The sequence below is a fragment of the Perca flavescens genome, chromosome 19 (assembly GCF_004354835.1).
Source record: "Perca flavescens isolate YP-PL-M2 chromosome 19, PFLA_1.0, whole genome shotgun sequence".
Taxonomy (NCBI): domain Eukaryota; kingdom Metazoa; phylum Chordata; class Actinopteri; order Perciformes; family Percidae; genus Perca; species Perca flavescens.
In genome coordinates this window covers 17,874,201-17,898,521 of record NC_041349.1, presented here as the reverse complement: position 1 = coordinate 17,898,521, position 24,321 = coordinate 17,874,201, and the positions used below count along the sequence as shown (strand labels likewise).

General features: G+C 44.2%; 1 protein-coding gene across 3 annotated transcripts in view; it reads right to left on the bottom strand.

The window, feature by feature from the left end:
• pcdh7b (protocadherin 7b) overlaps positions 1-24,321 on the bottom strand; it is a 106,783-nt gene that overhangs the window by 52,243 nt on the left and 30,219 nt on the right. For 2 of the 3 annotated variants that reach the window (XM_028564183.1, XM_028564184.1), the window contains exon 2: positions 1,904-2,123. The exons of the other annotated variant lie outside the window; for it this stretch is intronic. In XM_028564183.1, coding sequence (XP_028419984.1) covers positions 1,904-2,123 — 220 coding nt within the window. The remainder of the gene's footprint in view (positions 1-1,903; positions 2,124-24,321) is intronic. 3 annotated transcript variants of the gene reach the window in all.

Below are 24,321 nucleotides of genomic sequence, written 5' to 3'. Positions count from 1 at the left end.
CACACACACACACACACACACACACACACACACACACACACACCCCAGTTCAGCTGATCTCACAAAGATAGCGAGTAGCAGCAGAGCTTGTTGTTTCTCTTGGATGCAGACTGATTCATGAATTGACCTTGACTCTGTTCCTCCAACAAATCGCCTCTAAAACTCCAGTGTGTTTTGCAACAGTACCCTCTGAAACCGTGGAAAAAGGAGAATTGACAACATATGCGGACTGAGCTGAAACCCGAATTGATGGGAATTGCATCACCACGTATATTGGGGTTAGTGTGCTAATTGTAAAATATTTCACATCGGACAACATTGTATGATACATGGCCTTTTCTGTGGTATTCAATATTCAATTTTGTTTCACTACTTATGTTTTTGTTCTTAAGGTGGATTTGATTGACAGGCTGATCATACTTTTCATCTCACTGTGTGCTCTGCCATCGGCTGTCCCTGTCCTACTACTTTAAACCGAGACCAAATTGAAATTAGTCTTTTAATTGGGTCTAGTTTGGCCATTAAATCGGGGCCTGTTGTCTAAAAAAATAAAAAAGACATTTTAAGTATCCACAAGGTAGCCCTATGAGCTAATATATTTAAGTGGTTCAAATCCCTTTTAATCTGCATTAAGGCCAACATTTGAGAAAGCTCACTGTGGACACCTGTGTAACTGCCTGTTTGATGAGCACATCTGTCCGCTTTGCCTGACTTTCTATCTGGGGTCATTGCAAACCCACAACTAGACATTTTACCCTCTCCCTAAAGGATGTCCGGGCCTCACCTTGTGGCTACAGTGTAATATTATACTGACTCCATTGTTCTGAGATAAGTCAAGACATCATCTCCAAAAACAGCTCCATCTAAAAAGACAGGATTTGAATCTTTGAGCCATTTGAATATCCTTATCCTAAGCTGCAGTGGGGAAGCCTCTGCACTTAGGCTTAACACTCTCAAGACAGCTCCTCCTTGTTAAGCATCGCCTCAGATTCCTAGACTATGAGTGGGACCATTACCCCCATCTCTCACTGCACTCCGCGATACGCACACTCACACATATTTTGGTCTTGGTAGGAAACTAGCTGCTGTGAGAAGGTTCTGCAAGTGCTGTACCCAGGGACTGCCTTTACTATGCGCTGTTTTTCCACTGCTCCCACTCACTTTCTCTAGGCTGCAGTGTTTTTACATTATAACTGACAGAACAGCTCTATCTCTAAATTGTAGAAAAGTAAACTCCTTCATACGGGCCTCAAGCCAAAGACACATTACAAATAAGTACAGCAGCTATCTGTATATAGCTTCTAAACAATTCAAGTTGCGTATTACCCCCCATTGTTAATCCTCCTTTACTTCATCTTAAAGAACACACACAGATCTTGTACAAAATCTATCCTCAGCCTAGTTGAAAAGTAGATGACGAAGGAAATTAAACTGGAATTGTAAAGAAATGAGAGAGGACTAAAGGGAGAAAAATGGCCCGAAAGGTGTTGATCTTAAAGAATATGTCTGTTACATATATTCCCTCATGTAGCCCCTTTGATCAAATAAGCCTGCTGTGTCTGAAACAGAATCACAGGTTTTATAATAAATCCCACACCTCGTATTCACATGATGTACGTTTGTGGAAGGGCTTATACAAGTTGCAACAGCTTCTACATCACAACCTTAACCCCACATTACACCTGGTATACTACAAAACTAACCAAAAATCTTAACGCCAAAAAAACATCTAAAGAAATGTCTAACAAATGTTCAAAAAGCACAGACCCTCCTCATGTTTTTGTATGTTTCTGAGACTGTCTACCGTCGGGCGTGCCGCTGTGGTGAATGCTCTAGGCAGTATGTGCGTGTGTGTTTCCTGTATCTTAACGCTTTCTTAATCTTCTTTAGTGTTTGCCCCTACCATTTTCCATGTGCTCTGCCTCACCGACACTGCCATCCGGCGTTGTCCTCTCGTAGCTGTCCTCGGGGAGGGGAAGGGCGCCCAGCCGGGGACCCGATGAACTCTTGCTGCTGGGCGTCTCCGACTCGTCCAGGCCGCTGTCGTAGCAGCTCTGCAGCGATCCCTGCTGGTGAGGGTCCTGGGGCTGGCTCACCACCGAGAAGGTCACTCGGCGAAACGGCTACAAGAGAAACCAAACGGCCGGGGGTCACTATAAAAGGGACTGTTTTGCTTTTCTTTCTTTTTTTTGGTATTGTTTGACGACAGCTAGGGAGTTGGATCCTCCTGGATTTTGGAAAGGGACTCTGGGTCAGGATGGTAGAGAAATTAGGAAAAAGGGGGCAAGGGTAAGGAGACTATGCTTTCATTGGATGAGTCAGCAGGAGTCGTAGAAGTGTGCTAACTAGATTTTTAAGGACACAACTAACAGGGCTAACCAAGCTAGCTGTGATGTAACTTTCCTGACCCCAAAAAGAAGACACAGAATGTAATCCGCTCTATCACAATACAATAACCAACAAAGACCTTTTTATCAGCACCAATAAGGTCATGCTTTTCTCTCACTCTGAAAACTCACAATAGGAAGACGTTGTAACAAGGACATGGAGGAGGCTATACAATGGGAGTCTTTCACAAGCTCGCTTGGAGCTCAGGGGACCAAGAAGACATGCCAACCTGCTAAACCTGTCAAATGTGTCAAATACAGCTAAGAAGGAAAGAATGCACCGGCCTCATTCACTTGTTTATTTGCCCACTAAAAAAAGAGGACAAGGTGAGCAAGAGTCCAGCTCTGCATGAAGTCCGATTAGACTCCGCAGAGCGAAAGCACAAAGACAAGTGCACACAAACTCGCACAAAGGGACACCTACCCGATTGCATACACACTACAGCTTTCCCTAGATGAGCTGCGGGTTAACGTGGTCAATATGTGTAGCCTGCTCTGAGACATTATTGAACAGTGTCCTGAGTTACGCAGTAACCGAGCGTGTCATTAAAGTGGAGGCCTCTTGCTCACTGTCTCAGTCTGTTTTCCTTCCTCCCCTCCACATCTCTCAACCCCTGAGTATTGTAAAGAGGTAATGGCAGAGGAGGGGGGTGGGGGGGGGGGAGAATGAGCATGAGGCGAGGAATGAAAGATCAGACTTGGTCATTACCAGAATAAATGGCATAACAAATGGCTAATGCCGTTCATTAATTAGACACAAACACAGTCAGAGCCTTGCCTCTGTTGCTTCTCCTCCAACACCTTGCTGGACCTCATGACTTGTCCTCCTGCTCGTCTGCCTCCCCCCCCCCCCTCCCCCTCCTCCCTCCATCCACCATTTTGAGAATGTTAAACAGAACAGAGGCACATTCCTCAAACATTATCTCTTTTTCCCTCCATCTCCTACCATTCGTTCCCAAATTGTCTCCCCTGATGAAGTGAAATCTGTTATCAGCCTCTGTGATCGGTAACTGCGTCTTTAATCTGTGCATCTATCCGTTCCCCATTGAACACCGTCATTTGATCTGAGAGGCAGATGCCAAAACATCATGTCAAGCTCTTGTTGTGCCCCACGGATATTTGCTATGCGTGGGACATTCTCAGCAAGTGTTGACAGGTCACATCGAAAGGTGAATTTTTGTTATTTTGTCATCCTGAGACACTTAACTGTAAGCACCTCTTAGTCTCTGCCAGGCACATGCCGTGAAAGATTCTCTTTTTGATAATGAAATTACCCATAAGCCACTGGGAATAAAAAAATGTCCTTTTGCTGTGTATGCCTGTGTGGAAATTGTGAATTTATTTATATATTTCTGCCGGTTCTTTTTCTCTGGCTGGCTGGCTAGCACAGCAATCTTGGCAATAAATCATGTTTCCATGTAATTACAAACAACACTCAACACATGAATTGGTATAAATATTCATGCAAAATTCACTTGGATAGTCAAACATTTGTTGCATAATTAAAACCGGGGGCCCAGAAGGAGAACTGCTCTCTCTAAGTGTAATAACACTTGAAGAGATGCTAAGAAATATAGATAAACCATGTTTTTATTTTAATTTTTTTTTAGTCCATTACCACAAAACACTTGTTTGGTGTGAGGTGTGTGCTAACAAATCCCACAGCTTGCCTGTGGTGGGGGGAAAAACTACTTTGTCTGGATCAGATTTAGTGGAGTGCCATACTCCTTGGGAAACACTGTTTTCTAATGATACAAATTAAATGACTGTTGCCTAATGAATTGCTGGCGAGACCATCGCAAAGAAAAGAAACACTCGAGCAGGCGCGCACCGAGGGAAAATTGAGTTTGGGAGAGAGAAAAGAAGCTGACGGGAAGAAGGAAAAAAAGTTAAATGAACAAATAGATTTTATTCACCTGAATTTCCCCTTATTTTCACTGGAGGGAGAGCGAGATAGAAGAGAGAGAAGAAAAAAAAAAGCTGATTTGTTTGCAAACCAGAAATGGAGTTCACACAGAGATCGCCGGAGGCTTTGGATTACAATCTACAGCAACCACCGTCTGCACAGCGACCTTCGCTCCATTCATTCTGTGCCTTTTAAATAAATGAATAAACTAAAAAGCGATTCTTTCTTAGTCATTTTTCTCATATACTTGTGTGTGTGTGTATATGTCTAGGTGTGTGTCTCAGAAGTCGCCGGGGAAGAAAAATGAATTGTCCAACATGCCATGTGAAATCACATATTGTTGTCACAACCAATGCCTTTTTCTCTCTCTTTCAAGTATTCATAGGGAACAAATTTGGGGCTTGTCACATGGCCAAACCACAGGGAAAAATTAACTAAATTAACTGCCATGCACACACAATCAGGGTTGACGGCTGGGTTCTTTTCTGCCCCGAAGATACTTGTAACTAGCTAATGCATGAGCGAGGGAGATTCTACAATGTGAGAAATAAAAGCAGGCTGTGAGTGTTACAGTGAAAGCTTTCCCCTCACTGTCTGTCCATGCTGTCATATGGCACAGAGCTGACCACTTCTCACCAGATACCGGTCATTTTCAGATCCGGGGAGTTTGTTAAGCCTGACTGAGTACATGCCCTTTGATGCCGGTCCCTCTACCTCCTACCCTGCTCCCATGGTCCACTCAGCTGCCAATCAATCTAGCAGTGCACAGACACAAACCCACTGAAATGGCATGACCCCAGTCCCATCTAATTTTAAAGGAGAGCCACAATTTTTCTAAAAAAAAAAAAAAGCAGAAGGAAAAAACAGACTTAAGAGCAAATTCAGTTTAGTGACCATCTATTGTGTGATGGATCATTGTAAAGTCTGGGATTCAGAGATCCTTAAAAAAATATCACAAAGCAAAACCTCATCAAATGGTTCCACTTTAACAAATATAGCATTGCATAAAGTACAAGTCCTGCCAGAGAGTGGCCATGCTTTCAATGTATGGCTTTCATTACAAGTTAGCACTAGTTTGCTTTATCTTCACCAGATGCCGGGACCCCTTTTCAGAGGGCCTCTTTGGGGTTGTGCCTGTGATTGAAAGCCAGCTGTGACAGCCACGGGTGATTGAGCAAATCCGTCATCCCAAAAAGTGAACAATGCAAACAAGCCACAGGTTTACATGGAGCTCTGGCCGAACCTTTGCCCGGCCTATTTCCTGGACGCTGAAGGGAAAACACATGGGCTGCCTGACTCAAGCAAAGTTGGAGCCAGTAAAAACAGGACCGTGCCACTCGTGTCAATAATGTGTGACCTCTTGGATTTGATTTTCATTTCCTCCCCCCACTCCAAATTAGACGGTGAGCCGCTGTCAGCAGCACTATGTTTGAGCCTTACTTCTTTTATCTCCCAGGAAACCTTGAATGGGTAAAACATTGTTTTGAGGTAGAACGCTCTACTTTGCGTGTCACCTCAGTGTTATTAAAATCAATGGTTCTAGTCAAGGCACATTATTTAAGGCGATACAGTAGCCTTAATGTCAAGCGTTTTCGAAAGAAATTCTCATTATCAAATCTCCAATCTTTCAATGCCACTCATTAATGATCATGATGCAGTACATGTACAGATCACACAGTGGTGACTGTTTATTCTCTACTGCCACTCCTCATCCACTGAGGGAGCCTTTTGAACCCGATCTCTCTGGATCTCTGAATTTATAATTAAGCCCACCTTCAACAGAGCCTCCGGACGGTATGAAGGATAATGGGACCATGTAGGTAGGTCTGCTTGGAAAACAGTGTGTGTAATTTCAGCTGTAAATACGTTTTGGCGGATGGCAGTGACCCACTACCGTGAACCACAGGAAGTAATTGTGGCTGGGCAGGACTTGGGGCAAGGGGAGCAAGCATAAACTGCAGGGCTAGTGTCTTATTGCAGTCAACCAAAAGAAGATGGAGGGATACAGAGAGGAGAGTATGAGTAAGTGAGATGGAGAAACGGATAAAGAGGCCAGTCAAACAGGGGTGAGGGGGGAAGACTTGGACAGAGTGAGAGAAGTGAGTGACATATGAGTAAGGCCATGATTGCCAAAAGTGCCAGTCGGTAATTAAGAAACCGTGTTTCATTTTTAATGGGCAACCAGACAGCGACCTGTGATACGCCACCTGAGACACACAGAAAGTGCCAAATAGTCACGGTACACCAAATAACATACTTGCTGGGATCTTAAATTGCCTTAACCCAATCGCGGCCGCAGCTCAAATGCAGGTGAAGCTTGCTGTAATTCCAGTACTGGTGAATTAAAAAGATCCATGAGATACACTAATGCTGAAAGCGATAAATGAGACAAATGCCCTCAAGGTGAATGTCTGACTGGAAATCAATTGGAATCTGATCAGGGTGGATTCAGGTTCTGTTTGGGTGCTGCTCAGTTGCACTTAATTACTATGCTAAACTAAGCTAAAGAAAGAACGCCGCTGCCTGACTTCGGTAGTCAAAAACAACAGGCCGACTGTGGATGGTCTTTCAGGTGTGTTAGTGACGAGGGGGTCATTTTCAAAAAGGGTTTTTGTCAAGGCCGAGTAAGTTGAGGGAATTCCGGCGGAGTCGTTTGCTGCAGCTTTGTTAGCGCAACCGCCTGCAGAGTCTCAGGTATCATGATCTAGCTTCACTGATAGCTTTGGCCCTGTCAAGCTCCAGTGCTCCTCTTAACTTCCTCACGTTCCCCCGTCTTCTTCAAGCTTCACTCCTCCGCACACATTCCTCCCAGGTCTCTCAGGATGAAGAGGAGAAACCGGGGTAACATTTCCAAAGAACACCCAAGACTCCGGGAGAAAAGAAAAGAAAAAGCAATGCCAAGATAAAAGAGGCTCTTGCGAGTTCAGTTTTTGATTTTTCCAACATTATCTTCTGAGTCAACAAAGACGCAAAGAGCGTTTTTTTTTCTTCTTCTTGTTCTAGTCTGCTGAGTTTGAAAAAAAAGTTGTTTTTTCACATCCTGTCAGACAGCCGCTCTCACAAGGGCATCAAGCTGCCTGTTCCTCATCTTAACTGTGCCCACAAATAATGGATTGGAATATAATAATGAGAGATCGGATTGTTAAATTTGAATGCATGTCAGGGAGCTGTAAGGTCATACAATCCACATGGGTCCAAAGCTTGATAATAAAAACATGTTAAACCCCTTTAAAAATACTTTTATTACAGGAGTGCAGACATTATGGGTAACGCAGCACACAGCCTCATTAAGAGTTGATGATGCTATTAGCACTCTTTTGTCGATCTTTCAAAGCCTGAGTATTTTTTTACCCTTCTGTTTTACCATGTGGTAGTTTTATGATCTGACCGCGCAAACCAATCAATCGAATGTCCTTCAGCGCATGTCTTCTGGCGTTCTCTTGAGTCTTTAATGACCCTTTATTGCACTCTTTGGCAGAAGAAATAGCTGTATAAATGTATGTGCTCCAGTAAGAAAAGACTATTCAATAAATCCCTGCCTCCAAAAAAAACAAAAAAAAAACAGTGGGAAACCCAAAACATGAACTCCCTGATGCTTCTGACTATTGTATGGTTGGGGATGTGCCATGAAAAGTTGTTGCTAGGCATAAAAAGTCCTCAAAAAAAAAACTCTGGAGGGATAGAGTCTTAGTCACAGAGCTTGTGCTTTGGGAACTACTTTGGATTGAGAAAAAGGAAGTGGGAATTGAAGTGTAAAACAAAGATGCAAAAGTTGGAGAGAGTCTAAGAAAGGAAGAAAGAAAAGGGAAAGGATAGGAAACATATGATAAGGAAATGAGAAAGTTGGTGATCCTTCCAATCTCAAACTTAATTTTCTTCCTTCATCCACATCACCCTTAAGTCATTTCTTTGCCAAGTGTGTTTGGAATGCCTTTGGAAGACTGCCACAGCTACCACTTTCCTATTAGCATGCTCCCCATGTGCGCAGCCGGAGAGACAGACCCGCAGGAAGAAAAAAAAAATGGGGAAAAAAAAAATCACACATGGTTACTTTCTTAAACTCTGGGCTAAACTTTTAATTGCTCTTCAAGTGGCAGATTAGGCCATTGGTGTAACAGAGATACTATTCAGGGGGGATGCGTTTGAACATCTTCAGAAGCTTAGCCCAACCCCTGACCTGCTCTAAATGGCAAAAGAGAAGTGTTTTTTTTCTTTTCTTTTTTTTTTAATGGTTGATGGGGTGGGGGTGGAGATTTGTTGGGGGGGGCGTTGAGTGGCAGTGGATTAGCTTCAAGCTGACAAATAACACACCCTTTGTGGGATTCTGTTGCTTTTCTGCTGGGCTGCAGAAACACCATCACAGGGAGCCTGGTGTCATGTAGCTGATAGCACGGGGCTAAGAAGGACGTAAAAAATGAGACATAAAGGCTTCATAATTCATAAAGGGAGGCTTGTCATTGTCAGCCAAATAACTAATGTATTTTGCGTTTATGCTGTGGTACATTTTTGCGTCTGTCAGTCGCGAATTATGTTACATCCTCTCATTATGAATGGATGGGGGCCTTCTCCTGTGTCGCCACGTTAGAGCCACTGCTGCTGACACAAGCTGGGAATGAGTTTCAACCAAATCCTGACGCTGGTGTTGCTTACATAGAGTCTGCCTGCAAAATCTTGAGATCGCGTTTCGTACTTTATTTTTTTGGAATTCAGCCCGTTGTTTGTACACCGACATCTGCGCGTGCACGTGCGCTAGTGAAATCGCTCCCTGCGCACTCAAGCGCGCAAGTGCCTCTTGTCTCTCTGAGTCAAAGTGTATGTGTGTGTCATGTCTTTGGCATTGTCATGTCATTTCACATGTCAGCCTGTCATCATCTTAGGTTCCCAGTTCTGGCATGGCGTGAGGGGTGGGGGGTGGGGGGGGGATCCAGGTGTTGTGTAAGGGGGGCTGTGGGGATCCATCACAGCAGTGGCAGGGCTGTATCTGACCAACGACCTACTACTGTCAGTTTGTGACGAGCCTGGGGCTGGCGCTAACGTTAGCTTCTTGTGACACAGGTCTGGGTGTCAGCAAAAAGCATGACATGGCATCAACGAAGCCAAAAGCGGCCAAATGCCAGAGCTGAGCACTCGCTGCCACGGATATGAGAAACAACAGCTCACTTGTTTTTGCTACCTGCCCCGCGCAAGCACAGATGGGAGATTTAGCAGCCTTCAAATGCTATATCGAAGGAAATGAATGTCAACGCAGAGTGAGAGAGAGAGAGAGAAAAAAAAGGGCAGTGATAGGATCAACGGAGATGGACAGATTTGTGGAGAGAAGGATAAAGAAAGAAAAGGACTGAGATAAGGGAGAGAGAAAGATAAATGATGCTTTATTTACCATCCTGAGTCACTGATGACAGATAACCTGCATTTATGGGATCAGGGCTGCCATCCAAACAGGCAAAGGAGAGAGGAGAGAGATAGATTGGAGGAGGTTAGAGAGCATATCTAGCTTTTCCGCTAATGAGGCGTTCTATTTGGGTATGCTCGTGCAGGCATGTATCATTCAAGTTGGATAAGTAGCGTGTGTCCTTGCGTGTGTGTTTTTAGCGCCAGTTCGTGCCTCTGTGTGTGTGTGTGTGTGTGTGTGTGTGTGTAAGTGTGTGTGTCCTCATGTCATCTTTAGAATCACCCGCACTCTCCTCTTTTCATCAGGATAGCACCACGAGGTGGCGCGTCTTTGCGTTGATGCAATGAATCCCAACTGTATGTCCTGATCATTTCACTTCCACACACTTCCCTTACAGATCCTGTCTACCACCTGTTCCCTACAAGCGAAGCATACAACAATTACAATCCAAACAATTATGAAAACAATTTATTACAAATGAGTAATTAAACCCCTAATGTCAGGATAAATAAACTGACGGTGAGAAGGGAGAGGATGAAGGAGGATGGAAAAGAGCCTAAGGCAAGTGAGGGAAGGAATGAATACAGAGCAGCGGGAGAAGAAAAGGAATTGAAAGAGAAGTGTGCAGTCGCTAACGTGCTACACTCTGCTGGTGCAACATGCGGATTATGAAAAATGGAGTGGCTTTACACACTTATGCGCACGTTTAACAGACCTGGAAACTTGGCACTGAAGATGTTCCTCCCCTCCACATTTCTTCCTGTCATGTTCCCTATCCCTCCATCCTCGTTCATCATCTCAACTCGGGCCCATTATCTCCCAGTTTCCCTCTCTCCCCTATCTCCAGTCTCTGTCACTCTCGCCCGCTCCCTCCCTACCTTGCTATCTTTGTTGAGATCACGCAAGGTCAAACCTCCCTGACGTTTGATGGATGAAAATGGAATTAAGATGAAAGCACACTTTCAGATAATGAAGATCTGCGGCGGGAGATTAGGAAGCTGAGCAGGCTGCTGAGGTGCCGACCAAATTAATATTGAAATTTATGTGTGTTTGGCTCAGACCCAGACAATCCCCATGTGTTATTTTCACCGGGGGGCCAAAGTGGAAAACATAACAAATGTTAATAGCATTTGAGGAGGGGAAGGGGGGGGCAATGGAAAGAATGTAGTTTTTCTTTAGCCGATAAGGTTAATTTTGTCTGACACACATGACGCACAATGCAATCCATTCAGGAGCAGATGAGGGATTGTGTTGGGGAGCATTAAACATGCACACCTGTGGGGCTTTGTGTGTGCCGCTGAAAGATTAAATGTCTCAAATTAGTTGTTTGAAAGTAGATGAGTGTGCACGCTCCTTTGACCATGTTTGCATACTGACATGGCGTACGATGTACACAAAGTGACACATGCAGGCGAATACATTTTACAATCCAATTTTTACCATCTCAGCAGTTTTAAAGAGCTGGATCAGTGTGTGTGTGTGTGTGTGTTACAGAAGATAGGCGAAAGTGATAAGGCCCCGTGCCTCAGAAAGCATTACATACAGACAGTCTATCAAGGCCCTGTATCAATGTCTGATGACGGCGATATGAACACTAATCCGCATGTAGGATAGTCCTCTCCTCCAAGGCACTTCTTTAAGTGCACTTAGCCAACAATGTCGCTCCTCTCCAATCCTTTCCATATTCTTGCTTTCTCTTTGACACTATCCCCAGCGAACGGGGGGGGGAAAGCAGAGAATATCCGCAGTGTGCTCTTAAGGTCTCATTTTCGTCTCCAGCCCTATTAGCTCTCATTGCTCAGTTGTTGACTGGGTAGTCATTTTGGGGCAGCTAATGGGAAATTTGATAATGGCGTCAGATTGTTTTGGTCCCCACTGTCACAAGATTTCCGGCACTCTAGTTGCGGTGGCACTTTGTTAAGGGAGAAACACAAGAGTGTTTTGAAAAAACACAATTAACAGTGCGGCTTGTTTGTTCCCTCTGGTATTTCTGCCCAATAAGTCAAAAATAAATTCAGATAACCGTTGGAGGAGTACAAAAAAAGCTCATGTGTTCTTGTCCTCTCTAAGCTGCAAGCTGTTCCCCCTTATTAAATGAAGGGAGAGAAAAAACGTGGTCAGGTTACATAGGAGATTGCCAACAATGAAGCTCTTTGTTAAGACATTAAGTAAACAGGCAGAATACAGAAAACCTTTTTTTCACCTTAATCAAAGGTTGCAGATAGGTCAAACAGGCATGATTACTGGACACCTGTGCCTGCTCTTCAGTGAGCTCCGTACCAGTGCACAAATGCCCCTTTGCCATCAATCCCCACCTAAAAGTGTGTGTGTGTGTGTGTGTGTGTGTGTGTGTGTGTGTGTGTGTGTGTGTGTGCTTGTGTTAACCTATCACCTTACCGGCAGCTGGTAACCTAGGAATAAAAGAATCGTCAGAGAGATGACCAGCGGAGGCAGAAGATGAAGGGGGGACAGTGGGTGGTATAGTTGCGGCGGTGCGCGGGGTTAGCAGATGGAACGGATCCTGTGTCTCACTGAAGTAAGCCCCCCTCCCGCCCTTCCTTCCTCATGGTGCAGGTGAAAGCACCTAACTGTATGCATGACTTTGCCCCTCCTCCTCCTCCTCTCTGTACTTATAATCAAGAAAAGGACAGGAATGAGAGGACAGGGAGCTTTGAGGGGGAACAGAGAAAAGAAAGGCTGCTATTGAAGTAACCTAAGCTAGCGGAGAAAGATAGCCGCCGTGTGGACACATCAGACGGCGCTCACTCAACCACACACACACACACACACACACACAGTGGCAGTAACCTGTTCTGCTCACTGACTCCATGAAGGAGCTGGTGGTGGTGGGTGTGTGTGTGTGGGGGGGATTATTGGTTTAAAGTGACATCACTGGTGACAGATCTTAGTGCATCACATGCAGCATCATCAAGGATCCATGATGCCGGATCAATACGGAGGCATGAAAGTCGGGTTAGCGATATGTGATTGTGATTGCTATGAATAGGCTTTCTTGTGTCCTTGTGGATTCTCAGGGAGAACAGAAGAGGGATGTGTTCTCCGCCTCCGGATTCACGTTTTTTCCTCTCTTTCACTTTCTCTATCTGCCTGCCACTGTTACCTAGCCATAACAGAACCTCTTGAAAAGAACAAAAACCCGCCAACAAAACTCAAGGTACAGAATTGAGGCTGTCGCATCAAAAGACAAAACATCAGTTTAATTTGAGCTCGTATTACATTGCCATTTTCTCTCCCTTTGATCGAAGAACAATGCCCAGGATTTGCCTCAGACCGGTCAGTCTCCAAACCCATACCTAATTTCTGCCCAACAGGTTTTCTCCCCATTCACCGCTTCATGAAGCAAAAGCAAAGTGCGAGCAGCTTAGCACAGCACCCTGCAGTTCTAATGATGGCCCTCATCAGGCTGGCTAATTTAACCCCCTTTGTAAATTGAGAGGTAGAGGTCATGGGGGGTCTGCAATTCATCTAAAACTGAAGCAGCTCCAGCTTAAAACAATAATCAGACCTCTAAAAAAAAGAAGAAGAAAACAACCACTTGGCCCACATTTCTATGCTAACAAGAAAATTGGATGTGTTTTATTTATCTGCAGCGCATACCACATTATTATGAATTTGGGGCATTGGAAGAGTAGTTATTTAGAAGGCTAGAGTTTCTGTTATCCCCCATGTATTTACTTTGCCTATGCTCTCTACCCCAACTCTCCCTCCGCCCCATCACTGTGCCTCTGACTGGTCCTCTTCTTTCGGCCAAAACGAAAAACAGGTCAGGCGTACATGTCAACTCAATAAGCTAAGTATAATACACCAAAAACTTGAGGCCATCGTTGTTAGTATGCAACACAACGCAACTATGTGGCAAAAATGTGTAAATCTGTCTTCAGAATTTTTTTCAGGTGCTAGAAATCTGCCTTTCTAGAAATTCTATCTGCTGACATGCACTCCCAAGGGAGCGGGTTTGAAAAGAGTTGGGTGTGAGGTGGCTGTCCCTTTTTCCCAAGATGCATCTGCCGAGTCTTTTTGGTACTTCAGTGGTTTTATAATCGCGCTGTTACATGTGAAGACAGTTGCAGCAGCTCACACACACGTGTATACATCAAATGGCTCTATTTCTTGCTTCAGTACATGGTCCTACATAACAATGATGATGGTGTTTTTGCAGAAGTTGTCAAGCGGAGTCATTTTTTGGTGGTTTTTTTTTTTTCTTCCCATAACCGACATGTGCTAGGTACCAGCCCATCCAGATGTGATCATCACCATTAGTGTGTTTGTTTTTTCAGCACCGACAACTTTTCATTTGTCATCCATCTGTCAAGAATATTACGCACCAAGTCATCCATCACACTCAACCCACTCCCTAATTCTCAAGTGTCTCGCTCTGCTTATCTCCATACTTCGGAGCTGAGGCATAATACTAACAAGGTTGAGAAAGACGAATGGCTTGTTGGGTCGTAAATCCGCAGATAAGGTGAACGGTGTGCTTCACATTACCGCTTTTGGTCATGTTATACCTCGGAGGAAGTTTTTTTCACGCGCACATGCCTAAGCACACTCATGAATAAAGGTCCCTGTCAGCCTTCCCTCTCTTCACTAATGAGTTCCATTTCATTCCCACATTCCTTCACAGCGACCCTATCAACCTCAGTCCTGTTGAGTTTCAATGCCACCAATCCCTCTGATTCTGTCAGTGTCTCTCTCTCTCTCTCTCTATACAGTGCTTTCCAGTGCAGGTCGAGCCCTGCAGTCTGGTTAATATTTCATCAAATGGGGAATTTCACATCTGTAGGTCACATTCTGGGCCTTGGCAATTAGAAACTCAAACAGTGACCTGGCTTGCTTCTTCTTTAATTCTCCTTCTTTTTCTCAACAGCCTTCTGCGCACCCTTATTTCAAAGGGAATTAACAAGTTGAAATTAATTTGAGCCCTCGCTGAAGTCCTTATAGCGCAATCGCTGTGAGTGGCCGAGAGCAGGCGTGGGGGGGGGATTGGGGCGAGGAGAAGGGTCGAGATGGGAGGGAGGAATTGGTGGTGGTGGTTGATGTGAGAGATAGCGAGTCGGAGAGGCAGAGATAGCGAAGACACCACCGGAATCCGCATGAATAAAATAGCATTCCAGGTTTTAAAGTGTTGCGCAGCTAAATGAGAAGCGGCCGCAGTCATTTGCTGGGTACAGATTCTCTTTGGTCTTGGACAAATCCCTCGTTTAGGAAACTAAGGACATGATATCGCCATGGTTGCATGAAGACACAATGAACTGGAAACCACGGCTAATTATAGTAACATTTGCACCAGTTTGTGTGACTTGGAGAATTCAGTATTTAATTTTGCAAAACATAAATGTGTTCGTTTTAATAGTGAATGTGCGCTTGTGTGCCTTCATCTTTTTGTTTGTCTGTAATTACATGTGTGCTCACTAAAGGACATCTGTGTAGGCGCATTAAGTGTGGGTCTTAAGTGCACGCTGGAATCTGTGGGTTTACCCTAGATACAGTATTCGAACTGGATTAACAATGCCTCATGCATTGCAAGATGTTCGTTTAACACAGTCTCTACCTCGCAGCAGCTTAACAATAGGATGCCCGGTCTTTGCATCTACACATCTATGACAACACTGGAACAAGACAAACGTAGGACGCGATAAGAGATGTGATCAATGAGCCATTTACTGTTTTGTCCATGAGGAAGTCAACACAGCTGCTCTGGAATGGATTTAAAAAGATCACTGGGCCTTTATCTGCTTACAATACTGAGTAGAGTTTACATAAACACAGAGAAGGGCTCGTCATGCTTTTATAGAACACTAAATGATACCAATGTTCATTCAAGGCCTGTTTAAGGCTTCTGTCGGGGTGCGTCTGTGTTGCTGATCTGGGACTAGTGATTATTAGTAATGACCACTCAGAGCAATGACCTGCAATGCACTCGAATACGTGGCCTTGTGACCTTCCTGTTTGCCTGCCTGCTTAGAGCTAATATGTATTGATCTGTTGTTGAGGAAAGGGAGTGTGTGGAGGGAGTGAGAAAAAGATATGGACAGAATTAATGCTAAAATTCGACCGAAAAAAATCACTCTGGCAACTACAGGTCCCTGCTGGGCTAATTTAAGCAAGCAAACAAGAGAGGCAGTCCAGTAATCTGGCAAAATAAAAACCAAAGCTCCCCGCTGCAGCAAGCCAGCCAACCAAGGCCATCACGCAGAGAAATGGCTAAAATCCACTGAATCTCAGTCTCAGAGTTACAGTCTCAACAAAACCTTGCAATGCAAGCCAGCGAGCGCTCGCTCGTATTAAAACGAGGGAACACACCGTGCACCGTTTCTGTAAAGGTGCAGCCGACACGAGATGAAACTTTTAATATGAACGCGTGTGATCTGGTGCGCGCCAGACGAGACACACCCATCCCACACGCAGCCCAGATCTGTCCATCAGCCATGTGTTTAGCCAACCTGAAGAAGAAAAAAAAACTGCCCCAATCAACACAGAAGCCGAGGCACATTAGCAGCCAAGTCCCCACAAGGCAGAGGAGGAGATGAGGCTGAATGCTTATTAGTGGCTGTGAAATCTTAGCCTCAAAGCTTCTCTTGCGTTTACAGGCTTCAGTCAGAAAGCACCATTCTTTTTCGTTTTAGATTTTATTTATTTTTTTCGGTTTTTTTCAGCACAAGGAGTGAAAGCACGGAAGGTTGATGGCAGAGAAGCTACTATTATGTCCAAAACGTGATGTTGTAAGCACACGGATATGTCCCGCTAACTCTGACTGCTACTGTAAGCATAAGAAAATAAGTTGTTTAATATAGTATGTTCCCAGAGATTAGGAGGCTTCTCTTTATCCCACGCAAAATTACTAGTGCACTGGCGGGAACACTGATTGGCGATGTAGACTTTGGCTATCGACTGAGAACATTTGCTGCACATTTAAATTCACAGTTAAAGTCAGCGAATAGAAATTGTACAAGTTCAACCCCCACGAGGTGGTAACACTGTCTCAATTGTATCCTTTGTTATCGGACAGCTCAGAAGCAAGCAAACACGAGGAATGAAATTAACACGTTAATAAAGGTGTACAACCGCGCACGGCCCCGTACACAAAAGTACAACTCCAGCACACATCTGCGCGCTCGCAGCCGACAGGACGTGGCGTTTAAATGGATGTGACATTAAAACAGGCAGCCCCGTTCTGAGCGCCGCTGGTTTCATAAACACACTCCCTCCGTCTCCCTCGCTCTCCGCATCAATGTTGGAATAACGATGTCTTAACATATTTGTCAAACAGATGCAGACTTTACACTTGCTGGAGGAAGATGCAATATGCAGAGCTGTATGTGATTCTGCTTCCAGTAACGATGCACAGCAGCTGTCAGTCAGAGCTTGACCGAATTTCGAAGCACACACCCACTCTCGGGTCCACTCAATAGTTGTCATGAGTCACCGCTACAAGCAATTAATGTGATGATAGAAAACAAATGCACAAATGAGGAGAAATAAGATGGCAGTGTTAAATCCTATAAGATCAAACTGAGGCCTCTCAGATGTACACATAAGGATCACGTTCTCCCAGCAAACTGGGCAGCATAATTGAGATGGCAGCAGGCTAATGGAAAAAAACAAAACATATTTTTAGACTTGTTTCACAGTCTCGAGCATATGTGCTTAGGACTGCTTTGGATTCCGCAAGAAGCAGAGAGGCACGTACCTCAGCTAGCATGTTTTAGCACTTCTTCACGCCTCTCTGTGTGTAACAACAACAATCAACCCGAGGATTGACCATCAATCGCGCACCGTCCCTGTTCAATCTGCACGTTGTTTCATCTCAGCTAGGCAAAGCCAAAGAATAAACAACTCTATCACAGAAGGATTTTACATACAAGAGAAAGGCAAAGAGATACAAAGCAAACAAATAAATGTGCCAGCCCGTATGAAGAATTCTGGGCTGTGTAATTAGGCAACATTCATAATACATGACCGGAGGGAGAGAGGGGAGGAAGGGAGGGGAAGAGGGAACGAGAGAGAAGAAAGGTAGAGCATTTGAGTGCGCAGGCAGGAGTGGTAATGCTTGATCCGCTGTCATTGATCAGATGTGTGTACGTGTGCGCGAGTGTGTTCATGTCTGTTTGCTTCCATCATGTGGCTATTGGTGCGTCTCTGCACCTGTGTGTTTGTTTGTGTGCATGGTGTGATGGAGGCAGAGGGCCTGTGGCAGGTAGAAAATGGCCCGGGCCTTTTCATTTGACACCGCTGCGCCTTCAAACAAACTACCTAGGGCCCCTGCGTACACCCATAATCCATTCAAGGTAGCAAGCAATTTTCATTATTGACTGGTGAGAAACGCAGGCAGAGAAAGAGAGACAGAGACAGAGAGAGAGAGAGAGAGAGAGAGAGAGGGGAGGGAGTAAGCGAGACGAGATGCAAAACAAAAAGAGAATAGAATGGCTGAGCGGGGGAAAGATTGAAAGTAGTAAAGAAGTGAGAAGTGGAAGAGATAGCAGGGTGTTGGCAAGAAAAAATAAATAAAAAGAAAAGTTGAGAAAGAGGGAGATGGGAGGAGAGCTCCAAAGAGATAGATGTTTGATTGTGAGTGATGCATCTGGAGAGGGAGGGAGGGTGGAGGTGAGATGGAGAGGGGAGCGATGCAGCCATAGAAGGTGCTAATGTATGGGTTCAAATATATAGCAAGTTCATGTTAACCAATGCTGGAGGCGGCGTGTGACAACCTGTCACCTTTATATATGAACACACATTTGCGCACACACACACACACACACTGTTGAAAAGCAGAGGTTTCGGTGATCACCAGTAAAGTGAGAGGGGGTGGAGCGCATTCGACAGTATTCTAATCCGGACCTTGTGAAGAGGGCCAGGGCTGGGCGACAGACATGGTCAAGACTGTGAGCTGACGGATGGCAGAAGCAAATTGTCTACACACACAAACACACGCTCTTCTGTCTCTTTCTCGATCTTCTTTTTCTCACAATACAGATTGCGAGAACATTTGTCGTTTCTTCCGCAGTTTTACAGTATCCTGCTTTAAAGATCTGTCGAGAATATTGACAGGGCATTTCGGGGACAGACTCATTGAAATGCAGCTCAGCAAACCGCCGGAGAAGAAGCCGAGAGAGACGCAGCGAGATAGATGGAGAAAGGGAGGGTGCTGAGCGTTGTTAATGCTTGAAAGAAATCCCTCTGCGCGTTATATGAAATCCCACAGATTTGTACTGTTTAACCCCCCTCCAACCACCGATGCAACCTTTTAAAGCACCTCTCGATAACACGTTGCAAAATATGTTTTATGATGTGGGGTTTGTGCTGTACATTATTCACCGCAGGCCTTTGTGGGCCGAAGCAGCAGTCAACAGGCAGAATCCTCTGCTTTTATTCATAGAGGGAAGTTGTAACAAAAAGGGAGAAGGAGGTAGGAAATGAGAGAAATGATTGATATTCTGTCTCCGTCTTGTTCCAGTCAAGTGAGAAAATTCCTCTCACTGTGTTTTTCCATCTCTCTCTGTCTCTCTAACAACCTGAGCCAGCAGCCAGGAAATGAGCCGGTTGTGTTTTGTTGGAAGTTTTTTATTTCTTTTTTTATATGAATTCTAAATAACAAATGACAGTTGGTTTGTCACACTCTCTGCGGTATTTGCAGTGTGTGTGTGCTGTATGAGCGTGCTGTGTGTGACCTGTGAGAGCGCGGATGCGTCTGACTGAGGGATCATAGCGGGGGGAGCGTTTGTCCCATACCTCGCTGAGAAGGTTAAGATCACTCCCCATGGTGCATTGCTATAGCATCCATCAAACCTCAACAAATAAGTAATAACGGCACCGATCACTGCCAAATGTCTCCCTTGTTTCGCATTCATGGCTGCACTTCCTGCTTCCAAATCCCTTATGCTAACATCCCAGTGCTCTTTTGCCTTATCTTCTCCTCCCCATCCTTTCAGCCTCAGTCCTTTTCTACAGTCACATCATCTCTCTCTCTCTCTCTCTCTCTCTCTCTCTCTCTCTCTCTCCCTCTCCCTGACACACACACACACACACACACACACACACACATCACACTTAAAGGGAGTGTGTCTAAGATTATGAGTCTCTCTCGTTTCTTATTTTTTTCTTCTTTACGACCGGGGCCAGGGCCAGAAGTTGCCTCTGTCAGCACAATAAGGCCCTATAATGGATGGTAATCATTCAGCGACCGTGGCGGCTACGGCTAGCCTGAAAAAAAAAAAGAGTAAAGTGAGTGAGTGAGAGAAAGAGAGGGAGGGAGGGTAGCCTGGCTCCTTCGCTGCTAATCTCAGCTAATGGCTTCTGCAGAGCCAGGAGAGAGCTATACGCACTAATAACGCAGCGGGGGAAGTATCGGAGGGATTGGGTGTGTGGGGTGGCGGGGTTGGTGGTGATGAGGGTGGGGGGGTCAACTGGGTGTTCAGAAAGTGTGTGGGGGGGCATTGGGTGTAAAGAGAGAGAGATAGACATAGTGAGATGGGGGGGGATAAAAGAGAAGGGAAAAGGAAAGCAAAGTCAGCTTAAGTGTGAGGTTTAATAGCATCATTATTATGGGGAGGCACCCACTATGGGATTTAGAGACACACACACACACACACTCACACTCATATGCCAAGTCAATTTAAAGACGTGTGCTTTGTGCATATGGCTATGGCTGTTCTGGTATTTTCTTACAAACATGAATATTTTAAACTGTTCTTTGTTATCAAATGAATAGTTTGATATTTTGGCAAACACCTTCATAACTGTTCCGTACAGAGAATTAGATAAAAAGATCAATACCACTCTTGTATTTGTCAGGTAAATACAGATGTTAGCTTGTTAGCTTAGCATAAAAAGTGGGGGTTACAGAGATAAACAGCTAGCCTAGCTCAGGAAGTTACTGCTCCCGGCTACAAAAATATTCAAATACGTAACCCTTTGTTGTTTTTGAGTTTTGTACAGGTTAAACAAACAAGATAGGCCTACAATTTGTTAATTAGTTAGCTTTAGGTTGTAGTAGCAGTTTTTTGTTAGCTTCGGACTCTTTTCTTCTGCTTCCACTCTTTAGGGCTCCAGGCTAAGCTAAGCTAACTGGCTGTAGCCTAATCTTTAACAGAACCGATTTAAGTGGTATTGATTTTCTAATCTAATTCTCGACAAGAAAGTATACGAGTATTTCCCAAAATGCCATAGTATTCCTTTAAATAAACATAACAATATAATTACACTTTGAATACTGTTGAAGGAGAATGGCTGAAATAAAAATGCAAAGTTAACAGCTTAGCAACAATCTTCTTTGTGAAGATTGAATACAAATACAGGACTTTCAACGTGGAGACCAGGGTTTGTCCCACGTGTCACTGAAACGTTCATGTTAGAACCCCACCCACAATCTTTTTTAAACCCAACTGTCGCGTTCTTGTCCTGCGTGTTACGTAAATGTACCTTTTATAAGCCCACCCACAATCTTTTCCTAAACCTAACTGCGTCAAAAGTGACGACAATAGTCCCGACCCAGCGCGTTTAGATCTGACACTAAAGGAGACTTTTAGCGTCAATGACAACACCTAAGGCTCTTGATCAAACGTCCGTATTTTACATGATGGGAAAATGTGTTGGTTTGGAACATTTTAGGATCCACAGTCAGTGGATTGGATGTAGCTCCATAAATGCTTTAAACATGTACAGGCTGTGACCTTTTGTACCAATCAAACACAGCATCTGACATTTTGTATTTCTCAAAAGAAAAGTCCAGACCTAAACCCTGTGACAGAAAAAGAAATTCTACACAAAAAAAGATTTGAAATCAAATATAGGACTGTAAACAACCATGATTTGACAATGCTGTACATTGGCTAGTGTTGCAATGAGCACCATGCTTTGAGGGATTGAACGTTTGTCTAAAAGGATTAGCTCAGGGGATAAGCGGAATGTTTCCCGTATCTTTTTAGCCTAACTGAGCGGAGAGACAGCAAAATAGTACTTGTTTGTGCCTGGCTCATTTTCCATTTCCAAATATATATTTATCCTTTTATTCTGTTTTCATCATCCGCAAGGTTATGCAAGCATGAGCATAGACAGGGCTGCGAGGTCGAACGTATGAAAGGCTGATACCAAATTACTGTCCGGAGCTCATGCACATGCACAAGGGCTGAAGGCTGGGGATTGTAGGAGAGACCAGCGGGCGTTTTTCCCTCATTACAATGCCAACAGTCACAGATGGCCGTGGCCAGAGCAGGGGATCAAATCCGTTGGACAGCACCCAATGGTTGAGCCATGAGCCTTCCCATGGTCACAGACAACAGTAATTGGGAGAAAGAAGCTCGAGAGAATTAGCAAGAGCAAAATGTGTAGGGAGCCCAATGTCTGTTGTGACAAATGACGAAAAAGTATAGGATAGTTGAATAAAATTTATTTTGAAAGATAGCTCTCTGCGTTGTCATTGTCGTCTCAAATCACAGACGAGCTGTGGGATTCACTTAGAAAAGACTGGAACATTTATCCATATTACCATGATCAGGTATCTCAAATAATTCTCGCAGAGGGATTCACAACAGATGATGCGGTGAGGATTTTATACAATTTGCTTTGCTAGACTGGCCTCCTTTTAAAAGAAAAGCTGCCTCTGAGTCTTTCAGCAAAAATATGTCATATTTTAGCATCCAGCTTGGGGACAAAGCAGTTGTCGTCTGTTCTGTGTCAGCCACACAGAAGAATAGAGAAGGATGAAGAGAAGAAAAAATAATTTTGTATGTTTGTGTGTGTGGGAGAGATGGAGGGTGACTTTAAAAAAATGATACAGAGAAGAAAAAAGTAGGTGAAAAGAATGAGATGGAAAGTAGATGAAGAGGGGGCATGAAAGTAGAGGAACACGAAGGAGCTTACGGAGCTTACAGACTGATGTGTGCTTCATAAATGTGTGCGAGTGTGTGGTGACACTAAAATATCTCAACAACTAGTATTTAATGGATTGCCGAGAAATGTTAAACATTAATGGTTCCCACAGGATGAATCCTACTGACTTTGGTGATCCCTTGACTTTTCTTCTAGAGCCACCATCAGGTCCAAATTTAAATTTGTTAAATATACTAAACTAATAACCTACTTTCAGCCTCAACTGTACTTTGTCTTCAGGGCTAATTGGCAAGACTTAGTGTTAACATGCTAATAGGCTAAACTAAGATGGTGAAACTGGTAAACACTATACCTGCTAAACATCAGCATGTTAGCATTGTCCCTGTGAGCATGTTAGCATGCTGGTTGCTAGCACCGCTGTATACTCTGTGTTTTTTCCCTATGTTGCAGTGCTAATCGATTGCATCCAGTGTGTCTTCCCTTTAGAAACATAACAGATGGAACATGCTATTTGTCCGAAAGGCATCTCCCATTCCTTCTTCTTTCATCATCTTTTCCTACCTATCTCTGTCACTTTACCTCCATTTCTTCTTTGTCACCCACCTTCTTCTTCATTCATCCCTACTTTGTACATATCTCTCCCCCTTTATGCCTTCTCTCTCTCTCTCTCTCTCTCTCTCTTCCTACCACTCGCTTCTGCAACTCTGTGAAGACTGATGTATGCCTGTTTAAGAGACGGGAAAAGAACATTAATCAACAAAGAGTAGCCTGTGTGTGTGACTGCACGCATAAACAAAGCTAATACTATCAGAGGCATTCGACATCTGTGTCTGAGTGTGTGTGTGAGTGTGTGTGTGGCGGTGTGTCTGGGTATAAACACACCTCCTTGAACCTGCTTCCACCTGCCGCGACTGACTGGAGGCAGTGTTTTGAATGCTCCCTGCTTCTTTCTTGTTGTTGACATTCAAAAGTGTAGTAGGTTTTGTTGCTAGTGAAGTGCCAGATGTGGAATCCACCTGGCATTATAAAGAAATGTGTTGACAAAAGATTGCATTTCTGAAATACAGGTACAGTTGAGAGCGCATGTGTGAACACTCATGTGTATGTGTGTCGGACTAATACCCACAAAGGAGCCATGAATCACGTTTACACCCTTGGCGTGAGACCTTTCATCCATCATCGCGGTGTGTTTGTGTGCGCGGATTGCTGCTCTCCTAATTTGACAAGAGAATGAGCGAATGTTATCATTTTCCTGCCCTTGACCCGTTCCTGCACCGGTAGACAGAAACACCAGATTGAGAAAAGATTGAACGCGGGGACGGGACAGAAAACTAAATAAACAGGAGAAAGAAAATAGAAAGAGCGAGAACGATGTTGCTTCAGGAATCAAAAGTACAAGACAACTACATGGGAAGAATATTATAAATACTTTTGTTTCATTGCCTACCGAGGCTTTTTCTATCCACAATGGAAAATCTAATTTTCAATAACACAGCATGTTGCAAATATTAGATCTTCTCCGAACCCAGGATGTTGCCATACTCATCACAAAGTGTCATCAAAAGAGAGTTATCCTGAGCGGATGGATTAGCTTCAGTCTTCCTCGTGCAGACTTTGACCTTTAGGTAGTAAATCGCAGATGGTTATCTGGAGACGAGCAGAAATAGAATGACAACCGAGGGGGGGGATTTGATCCCTGGGCTAAAACTTTGTCTGTCAAAGAAGTTTGAACCCTGAAAAGTTTGTTCAAATGTGTCTGTGTCAAGGTTTTTTTTTTTTTTATCTCC